At 39.5% G+C, this 24612-nt stretch overlaps 1 protein-coding gene across 2 annotated transcripts in view; it reads right to left on the bottom strand.

The window, feature by feature from the left end:
• Positions 1-24612, bottom strand: part of NKAIN3 (sodium/potassium transporting ATPase interacting 3) — a 421429-nt gene that overhangs the window by 93258 nt on the left and 303559 nt on the right. For both annotated transcript variants that reach the window (XM_036338349.1, XM_036338350.1), the window contains exon 4: positions 3199-3396. In XM_036338349.1, coding sequence (XP_036194242.1) covers positions 3199-3396 — 198 coding nt within the window. The remainder of the gene's footprint in view (positions 1-3198; positions 3397-24612) is intronic.

The raw sequence follows: 24612 nt of genomic DNA, 5'->3' as shown, positions 1-24612 counted from the left end.
ACCTACACCCCCCACCCCCCCCGACACACACACACCTGTGCCCACACACACATATAGTGGTGGGCAAAAGTAGGTTTACAATTGTAACATTCTTTTGAGTTAATAAAGCCATTGTAACAATTTTAACCTGCATGTCTTTTTCCATACCTACCCCTGTATGTGTGTGTGTGTGTATATACATATATATGTATATATATATTAATATATGATTAATCATATATATATATGTATATGATTAAAGAAAGACCATAGAATAGGGAAAGACTGATAGACATATATTGACAAATGACAGTGTATTTAAAAATGATCATAGAAACCAAGAATAAATAGATTCCCTGTTATATCTCTGAATGAAAATTCCTTTGCATTGGGTACAAACTCCTTCTTTGAATTCAGTGTCAAATTTGGCTTTCAGTGAACAAAAACACTAAAAGATCTTTGATTTTTTTAAAAAATTGAATCATTAGTTTTTAAAAAAACATTCTAATTAAAATGTGTTCTAAAACACTATCTTAAAATTTGACATATGCAGGTTAAAGAACCTGACATATGCACGCTGCATCAGTGGCCCCAAATAAGCCATGTTTCATAATAGTCTCACTTTCCACAGTTCCTCCCAAAATTACTCTGGGCTTGGTCATATCAGTCATCTGAGGGCTTGTAGCCAAATAGACAATAGTAAGCATTACTCAAGTACAGGCATACTTTGGAGGTATTGGGGGGTAGGTTCAGACCACTGTAATAAAGCAAATATTGCAATAAAGCGAGTCACATTTTTTTTTTTTTGGTTTCCCAGTACTTATAAAATTTATGTTTATACTATACTTTCATCTGTTAAGTGTGCAATAGAATTCTGTCTAAAAAGATAATTTCCATACCTTAATTAAACAAATTTTACTGTGAAAAAATGCTAACCATAATCTGAGCCTGTTGGGAAATATACACCTTTCCTGGGTATATACCTGAAAAACTTAAAAAAACATGTATTCACAAAAATATATGCACACCTATGTTCATTGCAGCATTTTTCATGGTGGCCAAGAAATGGAAACCATCAAAGTGTCCTGCAATAGAGGACTGGATAAAGAAGATGTGGTCCATATACACAATGGAATACTACTCAGCCACAAGAAAGGATGAAATACTGCCATTTGCGACAACATGGATGGACCTTGAGAATACTATGCTAAGTGAAACAAATCAGTCAGAAACAGCTAAGAGCCATATAATTTCATTCATATGTGGAATATAAGAACTGAAACTCATGGACACAAACAGCAATGTAGTGGTCACCAGAGGGAAGGGGTGGGGGTGAAGGGGGACCTAATATATGGTGACAGGAGCTTTGACTTTGGGTAGTGAGTACACAGTACAATACAATGGGGCCTTGACTTATGAGTGTCCCGACTAATGAGTTTTTCGAGATATGAGCCGTCTCTCGGACGATTTTTTTGCTTTAAGTTGCAAGCTAAAATTCGGGTTACGAGCCAGCTTCAGATACCCCACCGCTAGTTGGCGCAGCAAACGTCACAGTGAACGCCCCAACATCAGCCCAGCATCATGTGTCTCACTCGTTCACTTTAAGCGGTTAGCTCTTAGTTGAAGCATCAGTGTTGTGCTCGCATTTGTGCTTGCAGTTATTTTGCAAAACTTCGTTTTTTGGGTGTCCGGAACGGATTAATGGCATTTCAATTCACTGTAATGGTGAAAATTGATTTGACATACAAGTAATTTGAGTCATGAGCTCCGTCATGGAACAAATTAAACTCGTAAGTCAAGGTCCCACTGTATACAGATCTTGTAACATAGAAACCCGCACTTGAAACTTGTATGATCATATTAACCTGTATGATCACTTCAATAAATTTAATTAAAAGTACATAGAAATATATACATAACATTTAAAAAAATGGTGCCAATAGACTTGCTCAATGCAGGGTTGCCACAAATTTTCAATTAGTAAAATGCAAAATCTGCAATAAAGTGAAGAGCAATAAAATGAGCTTTGCCTGTATAGGTTGGAAAATGCTTGCATATTAGGCTTCTTTTGGAATTCAGGTGCCTTGCTATAAGAAAGCCTATCAATTTTTTCCAACAGCCAGCACCAGACATCTGAGTGAGTTCTTCTTGGGTGTTCTAGCCACAGTAGAGCTCTTGGTGGGAAGGTTTACATGAGTGATCCTAGCCAGTATCACATGGAACAGAACTACCCAGTGGAGCCTTGTCCAAGTTCCTGATGCACAGAACTCTAAGCAATAAATTGGTATTATTCTAAGTTATTATATTTTGGAGCATTTTGTTACACAGCAGTAGATAACAAATACAGTAAATGATATCAGGGATTTCTCAAAGTTCTTCTTAAAAATAATTCCAAGGTACATTTTTCATTGACACACACCTATATTTCTGTCATCGATTAATTTATTATTGAGTCTATAGCTCTCTTTCTGACTTTAACCAGCTAGATAGGGCTGAGGTAGGTAGTTTATATGAAGAACATGGTTAAGAATGGCTTTATTGTGTATTGACTCAGAAAAAATGCCAAGTACTTGCTGGATCTCAAATAAATAGCATTCTTGATGATGGTAGATAGCTTAAATTAATTCCACTCCACAGTGATCAAACTGTGGGTGGGATAGCATGGTGGAAATAAATTAACTTTAAGAAGTTTCAAGCACATAAACCTTCTGTGGTCCAATCAAGCCATTTCCTCTGTGTTGCTCTAGGTGGAGCTGTGTCCTGACCCCAAATTTTAGGCACCAGAATGTGTAACACACTCTGGGATTTGTTCTCTTAAGGAATGATTTTTTGAAATGTGAAATTTACTAGATTGAACAAACCATTGATTGTTGTGTTTCCATCTTCTTTCTCTAGAGCTAATGTGCATTACTAAAAGAATGCATGAGAAGTTGAAGCTGTCCTAGAAAGGAAGTCGAAAAGCCTGAGGCATTGGGTGGGAAACAGTGATACTATTTCATTGAATGGGTGGATTGTATCTCAAGCTAGAAAGGACAGCAACTAACTGGTTCTAGCGACAACATGTCTGGATACCTATTGGAAAAAGATGTCACCTGCCATTAAGTATAACTGATGTTAGCATAATTGATACTATTTCCATGTCCCTGGACAGAAGGTTTAGATACAAAATGCCACTAAAGGACGGTCCTGATCAGACAATGACACAGATGTGACACTTACAGAAAGTAGGATTTGGATGGCACTGTGGATGACCTCTAGGTACTGGAAGTCGACGATGCAGCCTGTGACAGAGACGTATGTGTAATCATCCATCATGCCGTGGGCTGATGGAGGCAGCACTCTTCGGACACAACCAGGACCATGTTCCCGCCACCATGACCGATGTACAGAAATGTTGAATGTCATTAGGTCTGTATCCTAGGTGGGCAGGAGACAAGGGAACAGACGGTGACAATCATATCAAATCATATCTTTGATTTTCTCCTTAGGGAGAACTCAGGATGGTTGAAATTGTTGAAATGATTTAAATTTCAAGTGCAAATTAACAAAGACAAAACCAGACATGACTATATGTATCACATGCCTAAACTGTGTAGAGATACAATCTTTTGAATAAGAACATTCCAAGGTTAGCACACATTAAGTGTCCAGAGATGAGGCCCTCTACCTATGTTCATTTTAAAGATTATTTTGTTCATTTTGAAACTTTTTGTCTGCATTTTCTTGTTTCATTATCATTGATATCACCATCATGTGCTAACATTTATTGAGTGCTTTATTGCATGTAGACATCTTTCTAAGTACTTTTCATATATTATATCCTCTAATTTTCATGTATATACTATTACCAACCTAACTTATAATAGGCTGAATAATAGCTCTCCCAAAACACGTGCAAATCCTACCCCTGGAACCTAGGAATTTTACTTTCTATGGCAATAAAGAACTTTGCAGATGTGATTGAGTTAAGAATCACAGGATGGGAGGATTATCTTGGATTATCTGAGAGGGCCTAAATGCAATCACATGCATCCTATGAGAGGGAGGCAGAAGAAGACTTGATACAAGAGAGAAGAGGAGAAGGCAATGTGACCATGAACGCAGGGATCGGAGTGATGTGGCCACTAGCCCAGGAATGTTGGCACCAATAGATGCTGGATGAGATAAGAAAGGGTTCTCCCCTCAAGCTCCAGAGGGAACATGGCCCTGCCAACACCTTGACTTCAGCCCCGTGAAACTGATTTCAGACTTCTGGCCTCCAGAACTGTGAGAATAAATTTCTGTTGTTTAAGACACCATGTGTGTGGTAATTTGTTAAAGTGAAATAATGAGAAACTAATACATATGAGTAAAGTAAGTCACAGAGAGGTAAAATAAATTGCCCATTTAGCTAATGAATAAATTAAATAACTTGCCTATTTAGTGGCCAACCCAGCACTTGATCCCATGCAGTCTGTACCTTTAGGTATGACCTGGTACTATCCCATTGCCTACTGTGTACTCCCTCCAAACCCTTACAATTCTTCATACTCTGAAGGGAGCTAAATCCTTTCTCCTTACTTGTTTCCAGAAAATTCCACCACAGCCAGAGCAAAAGAACAAAGGAGACAATCCCCAACACATACATCTCAAAAAAACCCTTCAGACCTCTTGGCAGAGACAACAGCCCAAGTGTTTTTAATCCTCAAGAGAGGCCCTGTAGTGTTTGTGGGGTGTCAGAAGGGCTAAGATCAAAATATTTTTGTCACAATAATAGATTGAAAAGAATAGATGGTTCTAGACTCCCAAATGAAAGATTACAGCTTCCTGCCTGTGCAGAGCAGGAGGAGGTGTGATGATGGAGACAGGGCAAGGAGGTTGGGAGACCAGGGCACTAGACCTGCAGGGAAGCTGTGGACATAGGATCAAGGTCAGTTTATGTTGATTTTACAGCCACCACTTTGAGCAAACTCTGTTGTCACTAGCGCCAGGGGGACATGTTAAAGTGGACATCACACATGGTCTTTGCTTAGAGGCCCAGAGACTGTCCTTTGATGGTACAATTCAAACGATGCCCAGGCCCACCTCAGTAGGATGAGGACTAGCCCCACCTCAGTGCGTAGACGCTCCTAAGTGCCAGGAATTGAGTTTGGAACTCTGAAAACATAGGGGAAGCTGGTGTGAAGTGCAAAGCCCTTGAACTTACATGTGGCCAGGACGGAAAACAACCAGGAGGAAAACTCTCTGAGCAAGGGCAGGGGGGGAAACCCTCCCCTGTTATTCTCTGCTGTGATGCACAGGAATCATGAGGTTAGAGACACTTCCAGTTCACACCAGCAGGCAAAGTTACTCTACAGTTTTAGATTTTCCTCAACTCAGGTACTCAAAGTACTATTATAAGGATGCCTCAGATTACATAAAAAATAAAACACTTATCTCTTTCTCTTTGGTGGTTGGTTTGCTACACATATCATTCAGTTACCTTCACAGTTACAGCACTTTATTGATAATAAAACCTTTCACATCGTTTTTTTGGGGGGTTGTTGACTTGAGTCATTTGCAGGAACGCTCTAAGAGGAAAATATCGTAGAAAAATAATTGCTTTTGCTAGTGAATTAAGTTGAGCACAAGACAGTTTACCTGCAGGCAACCTGTACAATGACTGCTCCCTTTCCTGGCCATCAAGTTTAATCTCTTACAGTTAGTCTTGATAACTACAGAAGTATTATTGTCTCCCATTTTAATAGAATTCATTAGGTTCAGGATGAACTAGCATCATCTCAAAATTTATAGCAATTTCTATTGCAGACTGTAAGTTCCTTTCAACATGACTTTGACTAAAATTTATACGAATAAAACAAAAGTGAATTTATGAACTAATGATACATATTTGTTACACTCATAAAATCTCTCAATGTAGTTCTCACTTAATTTGTTGGCACTACAAACTGCACTATTCTTTGCAATGATTGTATTAAAATTTGAATGAGAACAGCAATATGTTGGGGTTAAGGGCAGGCCACCCCCCAAAATGCCAAAGTGGCACACTGATTATTTTTAATTAAAGTTCCTTGAGAAACAGTCAGTGCAAGAATGCTCTGACCCTTCTCTCTGTCCTCTGAAAGCAGGAAATAAATCTCCCACGTGAAAGGTACCCTACCTGCACCAGAAGGTACAGAGACTTTCTTATCACCAGAGATAGGGAATTAAGGGCCCAGAACCTATGTGAACAAACCTTGCTACTTCTTTACTAACTTACCACTCTAAGCTCAAACTTCGCTTAGATACTTCACTAGTTAAGCACCCAAGCTGAAGTTTCTTTGCCCTGTGAATTCCTCACATATGAGGTATGCATTGGGATTTAAGAGTGAACATAAAATATTATCTCAGGCCTCATGATGAAACATATATTCTAATGGAGAAGATAGGCAATAAAGTAAACAAATAAATAAACAATAATAATAATACATTGCAAAAACTAACAAAAAGAAAATGATGTGACGAAGGGTGATGGGAATGAGGAATGGTCAGAGAAGGCTTCTCCAATAGCTGACATTTGGGCTAAAACTTTTAGATGAGAAAGAACTAGACATGTGAAGATTTGGGGAAAAGACTACAAGTGCAAAGATCATGAGACAGCAAAGAAGTTTAAATATTCCAGGGATTGGCCCAACTGGTGAGGCTCAGTGGTTGAGCATCGACCTATGCTCAGTTGGTTGGAGTGTCTTCCATATACCAAAAGGTTTCGGGTTTGATCCCTGGCTGGGGTGAGTATGAGAAACAACCAACTGATGTTTCTCCTTCACAGGAGGTCAAGGTTCGATTCCTGGTCAGGGCACATACCCAGGTTTCTGGCTCAATCCCCAGTGAAGGACATGCAGGAGGAAGCTGATCAATGATTCTCTCTCATCATTGATGTTTCCCTCTCCCTTTCTCTCTAAATCAATAAAAATATATGAAAAAAATAAAAATAAATATTCCAGGGACCAACTGAAGGTCTATGTAGCTGCAATGAATGTGAGAGGGCAAGAGTTATAGAAGATGAGGTTAAAGCAATAGAAAACAAGAAATGCTAAAGAGTCTGGATTTTACTCGAAGTCCAGTTGGGAAATCAAATATTGACATCACTTGTGTATTTTTTTAAAAGATAATTTTAATAACTGTAGAGAAAATGGATTAAAAGTGGAAGCCAGTTAGGTAGTTACTATAGCAGGTATGGTGATTAGGAGAAAGGTGATAGCAGTAGAGAGGGGCAGAACAGAGAGGTGAAATATCTTTTGGAGGCAGAATAGCATGTGGAGATGAGATGAAGAGATCAATTAAGGATGACTCAGGGACTGAGCAGAAAGGATCTCATTGGCTGATGACAATTCTCTGAAGCTACGAGCCATCAGTAGCCAATAGTTACAGCTTTTCTGAGCTGTTTGATCGCTGTTGGAAGGAACCAAACAAAAACTTCCAGGTTCCTAATAATGGCTCTAAAGAAATGATTAATCCCAGAGGAAATGATATGAATAGAGCCCACTTTTTTAAAATCCTCTCTCAAGGATATGTTTTTATTGACTTGAGAGAGAGAGAGAGAGAGAGAGAGAGAGAGAGAGAGAGAGAGAGAGAGAGAGAGAGAGAGAGAGAGAGAGAGAGAGAGAGAGAGAGAGAGAGAGGAGAGGAGAGAGAGAGAGAGAGAGAGGAGAGAGAGAGAGAAAGTGAGAGAAAGTGAGAAACATTGATGTGAGGGATAAACATCAATTGGTTGTTTCTCAGACTCGCCCCAACCGGGAATCAAACCTGCAGCCTTTTGGTGTATGGAAGACACTCCAACTGACTGAGCCACCTGGCCAGGACAAGGAAGCCCACTTTTACTGAAGGGCCACCTTAAAGGTGGGTGGGGAAAGCAAAGAAGTTAACAAAAAAAACCCTTCAATTTGCAGAGAAAACTTTTGTTTTTCCTGTACATGTCAAGCTCCTCTTCTCTTATCTGTGTTTACCTTTTAGTTGTCCATTCACTAGCCATGCCTTCATTTATACTGGTTTGTCTACTTTCGTTGTTCATCAGGTCCAAAGAGCAGAATCAGCAATGTCCCTGGAACAACAGCCTTCCAAACACCAAGCATGGGAGCACTGAAACTATTTCATGCCAGTGATGCCTCAAATATTTGTGAAAGTATAATGTACATTCACAGATATTGACATTTATGGCACATAATTGCTACCCCTGAATACACTAAGATTTGTCTACAGATGATTAAAAAATAAATATACATTTCATTTGTACTCTATGAATTTTAAACACCTGTAGTTTACTTAGTTAATTACTAAGCCCATTCAACACATCTGGCTTCTCTGTCTTTGTGTTAATCAATAATTATTTAATTACAATGTTATGCCTTTTATGCTAATTAAGATGTTGAGACCACAAAAATGTGCTACTTTTGTGCTTCATGCTGGCACTAATGGGTTATATTTATGGTTTGGTGTATTCATAATTCATGCATGCATATGTATGTAAGCACACATTTTACTTCATTTGCACAACAGAAATTTTCCTGTTCAATCAGTTTTGTTTTTATTTGTGCTAAGTTTAACACCTGGAAGGAATTACCTTGATTTTTTTTCTCTCTCCAATTTTGGTAGGAAAAAATTCCTTGTTTGATTAAAAAAAAAAAGTTGGTTTTAATGTGATAGGAAAAACCATATAATCCTTTTAACTGTTCCCTTTTTGAAAGGTACTTGGATTAATAGAGCAATCAATGTTGGTCTTTTTGACCTATGGATGCGGCTGCTGGTGTGGTTTAAAACTCTGTAAAAGAAGACTGTTTTTCTTAATCGCTTCCTTTGCTAAAGTAAAGGAAGCGATTAAGAAAAAGGTCTGATTAACTGCAGACTTGGATGTGGTAAAAACCTCTTTGATAGGTTCTCATCTATCACCATTAATCTCAAGTTGCAGATCTTGGCTGGCTTTCAGGAGGCAGTGTTAGAGACAATGACTCAAGTACAAGTCTCCGGTGGATTTCATCATAGCAAGGGGGGATGTGTTAGCCCGTTCTCATTGCTTGACTCCTCATTAGAGTCTTTAGGGTTCCATACAAGTTTTGGCCTGTATATGTGTGTGGGGGTGCTATTCACTTTGCTGTGGGAAGGAGCTCAACTGAAAATAAAAGCCCACATCTACCCACAGTAGCTATCTATCTTCACTTTGAGAATATTGTCTCTTTTCCTGAAACAATATTCCATAGATCCCTTTATACGACTATAAGTAATTGTACCAAATTTGGAGATTCCTTTTGCAAACATTAGCTCTATGCCCTTCTTCTAAACAAGATTAAATTATCACTAGCCAGGTATTTCACAAGTGTGTGAAGTCCAATGACCACAAAGGAATTACCTAACAATGAACAGCTTTATTTGATTACTATTTCATTATTTTTGGGGGGGAGGGAGTATGATAATGAGGGTCATTGTCTATTTTTTACACGCCTCCCCCTCTCCCCCCGAGTCATGGGTTTATCTTTCATAGTGTGACGATCAGGGTGCTTCCAAGCTATTAATTCATATTAGAAAGTAAATTATTTCATTCTTACTAGGAATGATCAATCCTAATAATTTCTCTAAATGAAATATGACCACTTTGAGCTCTTCCTCAGTTGAGTTGAATTTGAAGTTTTCCAAACAACACTTGAATCCCTTTCAATTGGCAGATCATGAGGATCCCATTTCTTTTCACGGATCTTTGGTCAATTTCTGGTTGTTCTCTTTGCAGATAATGGCTGGTCTTAAAACATCCAACTTGTCCAAAAACACATTTAACTATCCTTTCCATAAACTCCTAGATGAATACACATACTATTATACAAAGTGGAAGAACTCCCCCCACAGATCTGTCTCTAGCCACCAAACAATCCTCCCACCATGAACTGTGATTATTCCTGTGGGGAGACTTCCCTAGTGGAATCTTCAAGGGATGTTGAGTAGTTTATTGTGGCTACATCTATTGTAGTGTCTGAATGACAACAGGATGAAGTCACAAGTGCTTGTCTATGCTCTGCCCCATTTCCCCTTTGTCTAAACACAAGGAGCCTTCAAACAGTACAGGTTTTCCTCTTTATGAATATAATAGTCTCACTATACATATAGATCATTAAAAATTTTAATATCTTATTAGGTCCTCAAATTGTCTCTAAAAATGAATGCATACATTTCTCCTTGCTCATCCCTTTAACAGGAAGGCTGTTTATAGTCATTATTCTTTATTCATCACAGTACAAAAATTTTTATAATTTCTTAATTAGCACTTTATAACTAAAATATATAGTCCAGATAGATTAAAATATATTGGTGAGTGAAGAACAAAGGCATTTAGAACTATAATTCAAAGCCATTTTTGTAGAAAGTGACTCATAAGGTCTGATATAGTTTTGCTATAGAGTGATGCTTTGAGCATCTTGTCAACCAATGATGAGGTCTTGTGGCATCTTATTTGTTAATTTGAGACTCACCAGGAGCTCTGTGCACACTAAAAAGCCTGGTCTAGGGGCCAAGGGCAGGCGAAGTGGACGGTGGTAACCAGAATATGACAGCACATCTCACCAATCATGGGTCCAACTCTATTGCTCTGAGTCTTGGAATGAAATACACAGTTTTTGAGGAAGTCTAGAACTTTAAAAGTTAGTTTGCAGGCTTCCAAGAAATAGATCAAACAGAAGATGATATTTTTTTCTTTTTACAGTCAAAACTATCATTCCTCAAAAGATCTATTTTTTTTTTCAGTGAAGGGTTATGTTTCTAAGGGTCCCATTTGCTGAGGAAGAAGAACCCATAGCCCTCAAAGGCAGCAGTCACACTAGAACCTGGTAAGTCATCCTGAAAATGCCCAGTTTGCCTCACATTCTAATCACAGTCTCACTGTTAAGAAAAAAAAAATCTCAATTTGAGTAGTAGGCTATCAGCTGATTTTCTTTAACCTTTAATCCAATGAGAATTGAAATAGTGGACCTGGAACTGGCATTCTCTCCATATCCTCAAGGACTTTAATTTCCATTTACCTGTTTAACATTCTCTAATTTTAGGCCATGTGCCAAGTAGCAGTACTGTCATACTTTAGGCAAATTATATAAGATTTAAATTTCAATTTAGAAGTTCAGGCAGTTCCCTTATATTTTTATTTATTGATTTAGAGAGAGAGAGAGAGAGAGAGAGAGAGAGAGAGAAACATTGATTTTTTGTTCCACTTATTCATGTATTCATTGGTTGATTCTTGTATGTGCCCTGACTGGCGATGCAACCTGAAACCTGGGTGTGTCTAGATGATGCTCTAACCAATTGAGCTACCCGGCCAGGGCCTATATTTTAAAAATTGAGGCATTCTTCAGACAGTGATTATGCTATCTAGATCATCTGCCTCTTTTTTTAAGTTATATACTTACATTTATAGTTTCTAGATGTGACTCTAGAAGGAATATATGCTCCAGGACTGATGAGGCCATGCAAAAAGGCACTGGAATTGGGGAATACGAGTGACATAAATTTTACAAGGGCAAAAATATTCCCGGTCATCCCCTCCCCATGATCTCATTATATCTGAGACCAGTATATGCTGTTACAAGGTGCTCATTAAAGATCCATGAAGAAGAGAAGGGGTAAGATAGATGCATAATACATAGTGATGCATTTCGGGTAAGGATGGATTGGTGTGCATAACTGTGCTGTGAAATGAAGGCCACCACTGTCAGATAGAGATTGACTGCCTGGACCCAGGAGGACAAAGAATTTTATGAGGACATTCAGTAAACTTGGAATCCAAAGGTTAGATCCATTAAATTACATACCATTAACAAAAGACAGAATTGGAATTATAAGTAATAATTCCATTGAGAATTTTTATAGCTATGTGATAATTCATGGTATTCTTCGGTCGTTTATTTTCCTCGTGACCATGAATACTGCTCTCAAATTCAGGTAGCTGGTAACAGAGTGTATCATACACAGTGCATATTGTATATTTACTTATGAACATTTAGAAATAAAGATGTTCCTATAATTTAATGTAAATGCATAAATATGGTAGGGCTATCGGCTCATCATAAAATAGCAGGGATTGTTACAGAAAACACACCGGGCCATTTATATAATGATTCTCAGGATTGGAAAAAAAGTTGTACCTTGGGGATATGTAAATTACAGCTCCTTAGTCTGATAAATACTCAACTTGGTCATCATTACACAAAGTAATGCCTTTGGTTTGTGTGAATTGTGGTGATCTTTTGCTAGGTCAGTTCTTGCATCTGATAGAAATGTATGCAAAGGACTGGAGAGCCCTACTGCACTATGTTGGTAGTGTTCAAAACTTACCTGTCAGTCAGCGGGCAAGACGAATGGATTATTTGTGCAGGTATTGCTGAGAACAAAGTCAGATGCTCAGAGTAAAAATCAGTGATCTTATTCACATGTGGAATCCAAAGAACAAAAGAAACTGATGAACAAAATAGATCCAGAGACATACAAGAATGGAACAGACTGTTAAATCTCAGAGGGAAGGGGCGGGGAAGGTGGATGGGAAGATATTAACCAAAGAATTTATATGCATATATGCATAAGCCATGGACACAGACAATATAGTGTGGTGAAAGCCTGGGGCGGGAGAGGGGAAGCCGGTGCGGGAGAGAAGGGGTCAATCGGGGAGGGGGGGGGAGATATATGCAATACTTTCAACAATAAAGATAAGTTAAAAAAAAAAACTAGAAAAAAACAAACAAAAACCAAACAAGATTTTAGCTAATTGTAGGACAATGATTCATAGGACTAGTTCATCCCAGAAATTTTCATAGCTTCTCATTGTGAATTACCATCTCAAAGACTAGTTTCCAAGAGAATCTCACCAGGCTCCATCCATGTCAATGAAAGGAGTCGACAGTGAACAGAATTAAAGAACCTTAGCATCACTAACGGATCCATTCTTAGTAGGCCATTTGCCTGTGATGGTTTAGATGTTTAATGAAGTGACAGCAGACTCTCTGAGGCTTTCTTCCTCACCCATGTTCCCTGTTCCACTCCCTTCTACACATGCTTCTTGTTCCACATGAAGGATAAGCAGAATGATGTGGACGGGAGTGTTGGGAGCCCATAGAAAAGAGGAAGGAGAGGAAGATTCCAAAGAAGCCTTCTCTGAACTAAATTTCCACATCACACACAGGTTAATCATAGCATTGCAAACATTCCAAGGACCATTCTACACCTGATATTTACCTGGGTATCACTCATTATATTCTGATCTTTCTGGACTATTGACCTAGGAGTGACAGCAGCAGTGCTTACCCAATGATATTTGTCTACTGTCTTTGTCCAGCCTTAGACAGACCAAGTCCATAGTCAGTAGTACACCTGCTTTTTTTCTGCTAATGTGAGTCCAGCTTTGTGACTAGAGTACCCATGAACTCAGCATCCTGGCTGCACCAAGAAGTAGAAACCTCATCAATGGAGGCATAGCTATGTGTCTCCTCTTGCTCTTTGGCCCTTTCCATACTGTGGTGCAATTTATCTTTTTACAGCCAGTCCTGCCAATGATTTTATGTTTCTCAAGAACTGCCATGGATTCATTTTGTATACATGGTGCCTAGCACAGAGCCAAAGGTATGGTGGGTATGTAATTAATGGTCAGCAAATGAATCATTGGTTTTTAAATATAAAATAAATAGTATGCCCATTTAAAAATCAAATGGTAAGTTCCATGTGTATTAGAGAATTAAATGTAACAGATTATAAAAGAATTAGAGAAAACATTTATCTTAGGGTGTGGAAGGAAGAAAACAAACAAACATGATGAATTTGCTTTAAATGACAGCTAATAAGAAAGAGAATTGGCATTGAAATAAAAAATTGACTGCCTCCCATTGTACTATGCTAAGCTACTCTGAAAGATGGTTTTGACCACAATTGAATATTGTCAATCACATGTTAAAATCAACAATATTCATGTAAACAACACTGTGTTTGTACAGATGAATCAGTTTAATTCATTAAGGAAAGTGCTACATGAATTAAAAAAGACCTATTAAAATGTCTTTTAAAAATGTATCAATGAATAATTGGTTTGACTGCATTTTTCAGAGTTTAGTCAATTAACTGGAGTCCCTTAGGTGTGATCTCAGAATTAAAATACTAAGGAATTGCCTAGTTTTAAAATATGTACAGTTTTACTACTCCACAAAGAATATCACAAGTAATCGTCCTTCAATTTGCCATAGCCTTTTTGGCTGAGATTGTTTTACAAGAATTAGGCCCATACTGACCCAGAAAATCCATGATTGCAGGTTAAGGAGCCTAAGAGAGAATCAGAAAACAGTCATATTCTGGAAAAGTCCTAACATTTCTTCTTCTACCTAGAATTGTTGCCACTTGATTCACCATCACATAAACATTGGGGGTGGGGAGGAGAGGAGTAAATTATTATTTGTCTAGTAAATTTAAAAGATTTGAAATTCTACTTACAAAGTCTATTTCTTATACTCATACATAAACATGCTTATCACAAATTAATAAAACTCTTTATTCTTTAATAAGAATCTCAACCTGTGTACACAAATATTGGACACTTAAAATTAACTTGGTCAATTTAGAATTTAAAATTAGAACTTGATAAAATTAGGTGGATGATGATTATTCATTAGTTGGTATTGTAAAGATACAACTGGAATTACAATAAAGCACGTAACAAAAAATAAAACACATAACGTTGTTTTTATTAAGAGACTCATTACAATGTCAACCTTTTAAAGTTAGTTTCAAATTATAGTTGACACAATATTATATTAGTTTCAGATGTACAACAGAGTGAATAGACATTTATATACCTTAAGAAATGATGTCAGTCTTAATAGGCACAAACCATTAATTGACGAAGCAAAGAGTAAAGCATAGGCAGATACAAAAAATATCAGTTTCCAAATTTGAGAAGCTTAATGTGTTCTAGGATATCCTAATGCTCTAGGACAGCCGTGGGCAAACTACGGCCCGCGGGCCGGATCCGGCCCGTTTGAAATGAATAAAACTATTGAAAAAAAAGACTGTACCCTTTTATGTACTGATGTTTACTTTGAATTTATATTAGTTCACACAAACACTCCATCCATGCTTTTGTTCCGGCCCTCCGGTCCAGTTTAAGAACCCATTGTGGCCCTCGAGTCAAAAAGTTTGCCCACCCCTGCTCTAGGAAAATGCGTGAGTACAGTATATCCAAATCAAAATAAACTACTTTTGCTAGAAAATGAAATTATTTCTGTAGATAAGTGTGAATATTTAACAATATTTAACAATACAAGTTACTGTGGTGTCTTCAACTTTCACATTCTGGGTGTAGACCGTTTTCAGCTGTAGCCAAGTCACCATTTGTAGTAAAATTCAGTGCTCCCTCTTGATCAAATGCCCTTTAGCTACAGCGATTTTATATATATACTAGAGGCCTGCTGCATGAAGAGAGTCGTGCAATAGGCCTTCCCTTCCCTTGGCTGCTGGCACCATTTTTCCTCTGGCACCCGGGACCCAGGCCTTCGCTCTGGCTGGGCTCCGACCAGAGCCCCCCCTTGCCCCCCAGCTGTCAAGCTTCGCTGCTCTGCTGATCCCAGGGCCATGAGGCCTCATGGCTTCGCTGATCCCAGGGCGTGAGGCCTCGAGGTTCTGCTGATCCCGGGGGCGTGAGGCCTTGCAGCTCCGCTGATCTCAGGGCCGTGAGGCCTTGCTGCTCGGCAGGCTATGGGTACATTTGGCTTCGCTCCACCGCTTGGAGCCTAGTATGCAAATTAACCGCCATCTTGGTTGGCGGTTAATTTGCATATCACCCTGATTAGCCAATGGGAAGTGTAGCGAAGGTATGGTTAATTACCCTTTTTGTCTTTTATTAGATAGGATTTGTATTGATTTCAGAGATGAAGGAAGGGAGAGAGAGAGAGAGAGAGAGAGAGAGAGAGAGAGAGAGAGAGAGAGAGATGATGAGAGAGAATCATTGATCGGCTGCCTCCTGCACACCCCACACTGGGGATTGAGCCCACAATCTGGGCATGCGCCCTGACCAGGAATCGAACTGCAACCTCCTGGTTCATAGGTTGATGCTCAACCACTGAGCCATGCTGGCCGGGCACTACAGCAATTTTTAAAGTAGAATTGAAACGATGATAATTTAACTCTGGGCATAGTGTCCTTGCTAATTTTGTATATCAGACATAGCCTCAGTTGCAGGTGTTAATTTTTAGGTACATTTTGGTTGTGCTTTTAGAGAAAGGATTCCTAACGGCTGCTATTCTCTACGTTTTTTTCCCCCCAGAGAATAACAGTTTCCAGGCCAAAGGGAGCAAATCCCCGGTAGTCTACTAGTCTTCAGATGCCAGGTCTTTAGAATTATATTAATCTCCATGCCACATAATCACATATTTTTTTAAATCTACTTCAAGAACCAAAAAGATAAAATGGCCCATTAGAAAACATTAAATCCTGATCATTTTGTTAATTTTCTCGCTAATATGTGTTCTATAAAGTTGCTCACTTTTATAACTAAGATTCTAGAGTTAATGAGCCACAGACATCTGCCATTAATCCATTATCAGGAAGGGACTAATCTATCACCCTAGCAGATGGATCAGAAGTCCTATAGGGGTAAGTTAACCCCCATCCTTTATTACTCGGATTTACAGAGTATTTTCACATGCTATCATATTTGACTCTTAAAACCATTCTCTAAAGTCAGGTTGATTTGTATTATCATTCTCATTTGTTTGAAGTGCCTGGCAGGGAATCACTGTGTCTCCTGTATTACTGACCAAAAGGGGCCGTGGGAGGGGAGTCTCTTCTTATTCGGAAGGTCACTGTGCAGCTTCCAGGGCCCTGAGGGAGAACAAGAACTGACTCCCTGTCAGTCACAATGGCCCTGGTGACCTAGTCCTGATTTTTGAGTGAGTGTTTTAACCAATCAGCAGTTACATGGAAGAGGAAAGAGGCAAACTAAGGATGCTTTGCTCCTTGCCTTTCCATGTTGTCTTCTGTCACGTGCTTTGGGTGCACCAATGCTAACAGCTTCTGCATCATGTTCATGGTAGCTGAGGATAGCTGTTAAAGCCTGTTCAATTATCCCCATCCTTGTGATACTGTTGTAATTAGCTAGTTATTAATAATAGAAAAAGGGGCAAAGGGGAAAGCCAGACATTACAGGCATGTCATTTGGGCAGCTTCACCAGGAGGCTGCAACTTTGCACTCCCCAGGGAACCACTGGCCTATTCCCTGCAAAACACTTGGGGAAGGGATCCAACAGAGGGAAGATAGACTTAGGCCCAGTAAAGTTGGGTGACATAGGGAAGGTACTTGTCTGCCAGTCACAACTGGGGACAAGGATCATTGTCCAGAATGGGCGTGGCCACTGCAAGCATGTGAAAACGTGGGAATACATACTCTCCTAAACAAAGGAGTTCTCTCTCTGGTTCCTCTTATGCTCTTGGCTCATTCTTGGCTTCCTTGCATTTGCCCGTGCTTCCTCCATAGCCATGTGAACCTGCAGACCCACATGCAATGGATTGATGAACTGTAGGGGGAAACACAAGCGAAGCTAGCCTGATGCTGGACTGGACCTGGCTCCAACGTGGAAAGAAACTCTGGACACTGCCTCCGACTTAAGCTCTACTGAAGCCTCAGCTACACGTCTTCAATGACTGGGCAAAGGGAAACGGGTCTTTGGAAACTCAGGGATGTGATCCTGTGGAAATAAAGATCACTCTTCCTCTCTTGTGAGTCTCAGAAAATTCTTCTTGTTGGGCTATCGCAAGAATTCCACTCCCATCAGCAACCAGGGGTGACGAGGACCTCACCCCTTGGTTAATACTTGCATGGCCCTGTGCCTCAGGAAAGGTGACTCTGCCTTCAGCTCCCAGATGTCCCGACTATTGGTCTAAAGGTGCACCTGTTACACTATCTGGTGATTATTTCAGGAAAGGGCCTGAAACCCAACTTCCATAAAGTGGGCATGTGAGAAAATCTGCTTCATGGACTGACCATTTTCATATTTAAGATGGCACCATAATTTCTTTTTCTGGACATTGTCACAATAGCATAACAAGAAAAACAACAACAATAATATCTAACACATATACAGCTCTTATAATAGGCCTGCCATGATTCTTACACTCTATGTATTTTAATTGACTTTACCTTCCAAACCACCCTTGGGGTAGAGGATGTCATTCTCCTGACCTTGTAGATGAGGAAGTGGGTACCAATATATGAAGCTGCCACCTTCCTGCCTCCAGTCCTGAGTCCACACTGCAATGTTGTCATTCTCAATTACATTGAATATACTGTGCTCAGTGGGTTTAAATACCTTGCTTTAATAGATAGCCGGTAGGAGTAGATCTGATTTTGGAAGCCAGACTCACGTGGCAAAATAGAGGCACAGTGATAATCTGGGTCCTCGATGACATCACTGCATCAACCAATCTTGAAACCTGCTTTACTTGGAAGCTTTGGGATGTGAGATGATAAATACCCTAAATGTCTACAGCACTTTGAGAGTCAAAGTTTCTTTTCCTTGCAGCATAAAATTTCCCAAGTGATCCTGGAGTCATATTTTAGCACCAACTATGGATGCAGCTACTTGCTTTGAGTTTTGGCCTCATGATTTTGGGTCAGTTACTTTTTCATTTGTAAAATAGGAATGACAATTTCATCCACTTCATATGTGTGGTGAGCCAGATGATATAACACACACACAGCGCTTGAAACAGTGCTCCAGGTATAGTCTGTATTCACTAATATTTACTGAATATTAGTGATTATTTTATTACTAGAGGCCTGGTGCACAGAATTCGGGTACTGGAGGGGGGTGTCCCTCAGCCCTGCCTGCGCCCTCTCACAGTCTGGGACCCCTCGCTCCTTATCCCCCACCTGCTTGCTTCTCCTTACCACTCGCTCACTGCTTTTTAGCACTGCTGCTGCGCTGGCCCCTGTGAGCCCGGCTTCTGGCTGGCCGGTGCATTGACCACCAGGGAGCAGCTCCTGTATTGAGCATCTGCCCCCTGGTGGCTAGTGCACATTGTAGCGACTGGTCGTTCTGGTTGTTCCACTGTAACAATCGCTTCGGCTTTTATTATATAGATTTTTATTATCAATTTTATTATTTCATTACATTTTATTATTATGTCTTGGTCTTTTTCTAATCTGTAAAATGTGAATTGCAATAAATTGTAGGGTTATGAGGCTTAAATAAAACCCAAATACAATGTTTAGCAGAATATCTGGCATACAGAAAATAATAAATGTATGATATATTCTTCCTAATTCCTTTTCATTTTAATCAAAATAATCTACCTATGAAGTAAAAGGCAATATAAATACTAAAGGCTGTAATGAAAAAAAAGCAGTCTTTCTGTTTTGAATGAAAGCTATCCTAATATCTGATTTACTTTAAAAAAATCATATACATTAAAAAGTAATACTGTCATCCTCTATGTAAAGATTTACTCCTTCAATAAACCAGTTTGAATACAAACTTCATACTTTTCTTTTTATAAAAGAAAACCAATTACAGTCTGTGCAAACTGTTACACAAGAAATGCCGTACTAGTGCACTAAGCAATTGGTCTATTTCTAAAATGAAAAATGGAGACATGTCTGGCAAATTATATTGCTTGCTGATCCATAAACTTATATAGATCAAATATCCACGTATGAAAATTAAATATCTGCTGCTATGCCCCTAAGGAAATATTGTACTATCTGGATAAACTAAAACCCTGATCTTTCAAAGTCGAGTGATTTAAGTATAATTCTGCTTGAGAGAAATATTAATAAAAACAACCTGATTCTAAACAAATTCTAAATACATTATTAGTTTTCTAGCCCTCTCAGAATTGGCTGAAGCTTTATACAGAAGCAATAAACTAAAACTTTATTTGCATTACTAAATTTAGTAATGGAATAAGAACTTTTATATATCAAAGTTGTATTTAGTGACACATAAACCATTGAAATATTTACTTCAGTAAATATTTGATTTGGGAATTAACAAATATTAACCTATAAAAACTAATCTAGAGGACATTCCTAATGATTAAATGATCTTCTATTTGTAATAGTCATGCTGTGTAACAAAATGCAAACATTAATCTCAGTGATTACTAGGGACATTGTGGCTTCTCAATAAATATTTTAAAACAGATAAAACACAAGAGTAAATAAAGTGCCCATTAAAAGTTTTGTTAACTTTTTCCAATGTAGGTGTGTGTGTGTGTGTGTGTGTGTGTGTGTGTGTGTTTTGTTTTATTTATGTTGCATTATTGGAGGGGAAAAGAGATACTTTGTCAAATGTGAAAATGCTGTAGTATTGTGTTTTGGATGTGTTTATATTCAATTTTACAGATACCAGTTTAGCGTTCACTATGTACAAGACATTGTTATATGCTCTGAAGAGTCAAAATGTAAACTATACCATCTTTGTTTCTTATTAAGATAGTGTACTGCAAACACACATAAAAACTTCTAGAGGCCTGGTGCATGAAATTTGTGCACTTGAGGGAGAGGGGGGGAGTCCTAAAGCTCGGCCTGTACCCTCTTGCAGTCTGGGAGCACTTGGAGGATGTCCAACTGATGGTTTAGGCCTGCTCCCGGGGAGTCGGACATCCTTAGTGCTGCCGAGGAGGCAGGAGAGGCTCCCTCCACCGCCACCATGCTGGCTAGCCATGAGCCTGGCTTCTGGCTGAGCAGTGCTCCCCCTGTGGGAGTGCACTGACCACCAGGGGGCAGTTCTTGTGTTGAGTGGGATTTGGCTGAAACAGGCTCTCTGATATCCCCCAAGGCTGTGGTCAGCAAACTGCGGCTCGCGAGCCACATGTGGCTCTTTGGCCTGTTGAGTGTGGCCACAAAGTTTCAATTGCACTGTACGTGCATGCCCGCACATGGTATTTTGTGGAAGAGCCACACTCAAGGGGCCGCAGTTTGCTGACCACTGCCCCAAGGGGTCCCAGATTGTGAGAGGTCACAGGCCAGGCTGAGGGACCCCCACCAGTGCACGATCGGGGCTGGGGAGGGACGCTGGAGGTTGGTCAGCCAGGGAGGGAATGCGGCAGGGCTCCAGGGTGTGTCCAGCCCATCTCACTCAGTCCCGATCAGCCAGACTCCAGCAGCAAGCTAACCTACTGGTCGGAGCATCTGCCCCTGGTGGTCAGTGCACATCATAGCGACTGGTTGACTTGCCGACTGTCTGCCCCCTGGTGGTCAGTGCACATCATAGTGAGTGGTTGAGCAACCTTAGCATGTCATTAGCATATTACGCTTTGATTGGTTAAACCAGTGGTCGGCAAACTGCGGCTCTGCAAACCGTGGCTCATAAGCCACATGCGGCTCTTTGGCCCCTTCAGTGTGGCTCTTCCACAAAATACCGGCTCTTCCACAAAATACCAACTTCTGCGCATGGGCCATGAAGTTTTAGTCGCACTGTACGTGCGCGCCCGCATGTGGTATTTTGTGGAAGAGCCACACTGAAGGGGCCAAAGAGCTGCATGTGGCTAGCGAGCCACAGTTTGCCAACCATGGGGTTAAACAGACGACCAGACGACCAGACACTTAGCATATTAGGCTTTTATTATATAGGATAGTGAAGGGACATAATTTATTTATTTATTTTTTTTAATATATTTTATTGATTTTTCACAGAGAGGAAGGGAGAGAGATAGAGAGTTAGAAACATCGATGAGAGAGGAACATCGATCAGCTGCCTCCTGCACATCTCCCACTGGGGGATGTGCCCGCAACCCAGGTACATGCCCTTGACCGGAATCGAACCTGGGACCTTTCAGTCCGCAAGCCGACGCTCTATCCACTGAGCCAAACCGGTTTCGGCATGGGACATAATTTAAATACATCCACAGGGATGGGGAAAACATCAGAGGAGGAAATGGGCACCCAATTTTGAAAGGTGGGAGTAAATGGATGAGAGGGAACTGATGTTAATATGGAGAGAGAGGCACAGACACAAGTAACATTTGCAGAATCATAAAAAAGCATTAGTTGCTTAGCATAATACTCTCCAGGTCCATCCATGCTGTTCAAATGCTAAGCCAGTCAGAGAAAGATAGCTATCACATGATCTCACTCATATGTAGAATCTAATGAACAAATTAAACTGATGAACAAAATAAACCCAGAGACATAGAAGCATGGAACAGACTGATGAATTTCAGAGGGAAGGCAGGGGTGGGTGGGGAGGTATTACTGGGGAACTTATATGCATATATGCATAGCCCATGGACACAGACAATAGAGAAAGCCTGGGAGAGGTGAGTGTGGGGTGAAGGGGGTCAATGGGAAACAAACAAACAAACAAACAAACAAACAAAGGGAAGATATGTAATACTTTCAACAATAAAGATAAATTTTTAAAAAAAGCATTTAGTTACACTGAACCTGTTTGGCTCAGTGGATAGAGCATCAGCCTGCGGACTGAAGGGTCCCAGGTTCGATTCCGGTCAAGGGCATATACCTTGGTTGCAGGCACATCCCCAGTAGGGGGCGTGCAGGAGGCAGCTGATCGATCTCTCTCATCGATGTTTCTAACTCTCTATCCCTCTCCCTTCTTCTCTATAAAAAAATCAATAAAATATTAAAGAAAAGAATTTGTTGTAAATTCTAAAAAAATAAAAAATAAAATAAAAAGCATTTAGTTACTTCTAAAATGCAGGTAAAAAGGGTAGTTCTGAAATCAGGCTGAGAACCTGGGTAGAATCTGTCTGAGAACCAGTTAGATATCTCACTGTTACGTGCCCTTCCTTCTCCAAAGGTCTGGAGATACAGTCATTAGAATAGGAAAGCAGGAACTTGAGCTGGCAAATGCTGCACAAAGGGGTATGCACCATGCTGACAACATGGGATACACGATCAGATGCATATCAAATAATGAATGCAAAGACCCCCACCTCTGCCTCTAAGTCATTCTCAGGATACTGGTTCCCACATCCCTTCCATCTAGAGAGAAATTGGAAGATTCTTTTCTGGGAAATTTACTCTATTCTGAAGCAAAACATCCAAGACACTGACATTTGGAATTCCCCAACACACTGTCCAAATGGGTCATCTTATAGTGTAGTTCAGAGAAGCCCCATGATTAGTTCAGCAGGGCCAGTCAGGTTTTAAAGCCCTTATTCATAATCATGTACAGAAAGGCAAGGATGAGAAAAATTTGAGGAAAGGCTCGCAGATAAAGACCTAAACTGATAATCAAGTAAAAAATAAAACAAAGAAACTTCAAGGAAACAGATTATACATGGAGAAAAAAAAAAAAAAACACCTTAAAACAACAACAACAAATCCAAACTATTAGGAATATGCATGAACCCAAAATAGGGTCCTATCAATGCAAAGCGCTTACATTTAAAAAATAACAACAATCCAACAGCAGTTGAAAATAGAATCATAATAACACACATGAAAAATCAATAGAAAGACAGAAAGAGAAAGTTATAAGAAATCTTCCTAAAAGTAGGTAAAAAAAATTAGACAGAGCCCGGCTAGTGTGGCTCAGTGTTTGAGTGTCAAGCTATGAACCAAGAAGGTCATGGTTAGATTCCTGGTCAGGGCACATGCCCGGGTTTTAGTTTCGATTTCCAGCACTGGCGAGTGGGAGGCAGCTGATCAATGATTCTCATCATTGATGTTTCTGTCTCTCTCTCCCTCTCCCTTCCTCTCTGACATCAATAAAAATATATTTTAAAAAGTAGACAAAGAAATAGAAAATAGAGAAAAGGAAAGAACCTTAGAAAACTAGTCCAGAATGCCCGATGTTTGAGAATAAAATTATCCCACGAAAAAATGGAGAACATAACAGGGAGGGGAGAAAATTATCAACAAATAATTTAAGTACATTTCCCCAAAATATAAGTCGTAATTTTCCAGAAAGAGAGGGCCTGCTAAATGTTCAGTACGCAATGCCTCACAGTTCCCAGAACTCATCCACTGCTGGTCCTGCGATGCCCTAAAGGGCTCTTAGCATCTCTCAAGCCAGCCCATGAGTTAGCTCCCAGTGCCTTGAAATCTGAAAACTCTAGAACTCTGGATGATAATTTAATTGAAAATTAATAAACCAGTATAAGAAAAATCCCTAGACAATATCATATTATTTAATAAGCATGGTAAAAAAAACAGGAGGGGGTATTTGCGCATAATGTCATATGTATGTAACTTTTTAAAACATTCAACATTCACATCAAAATGTGATGTTCCTTCTGGGATATTAACTTCTATAAAAAGGTATTTCATGATTCTGAATTGTGCCAGGTGTTGTCAATGAAAAATGGGTGATTCTTAAGCTTTCATTTGACCAAATCACTGTTCCAGCAACAAATGAGCCGCAGAACAAGTTCTTTAGATGTTCACTCTTTAACTTTGAATTCAAAATAAAACCTTTTCTAAATAAGACATTTAAAAAAAGAATAGCAATGATAATCACTGTTTAACTTCTTTTCATTATCATCCATTCATTCAATATTTCAACAGTTATTTAATGAATCCCTACTTTTGCAAGTTATACTCTTGCTGCTAAGACTATAGAGAAATACATTTTTGGTCAAGATGGTTGTGTAAACAAACATATATATTTTAGTTCCCTTCTGGAACCTCATTAAAAATCAGTAAGA

This window comes from Myotis myotis, unplaced genomic scaffold, assembly GCF_014108235.1.
Source record: "Myotis myotis isolate mMyoMyo1 unplaced genomic scaffold, mMyoMyo1.p scaffold_m19_p_16, whole genome shotgun sequence".
Classification (NCBI taxonomy): domain Eukaryota; kingdom Metazoa; phylum Chordata; class Mammalia; order Chiroptera; family Vespertilionidae; genus Myotis; species Myotis myotis.
Note: the sequence above shows the minus strand (reverse complement) of the source record. Positions and strands in the feature narration are given on the sequence as shown.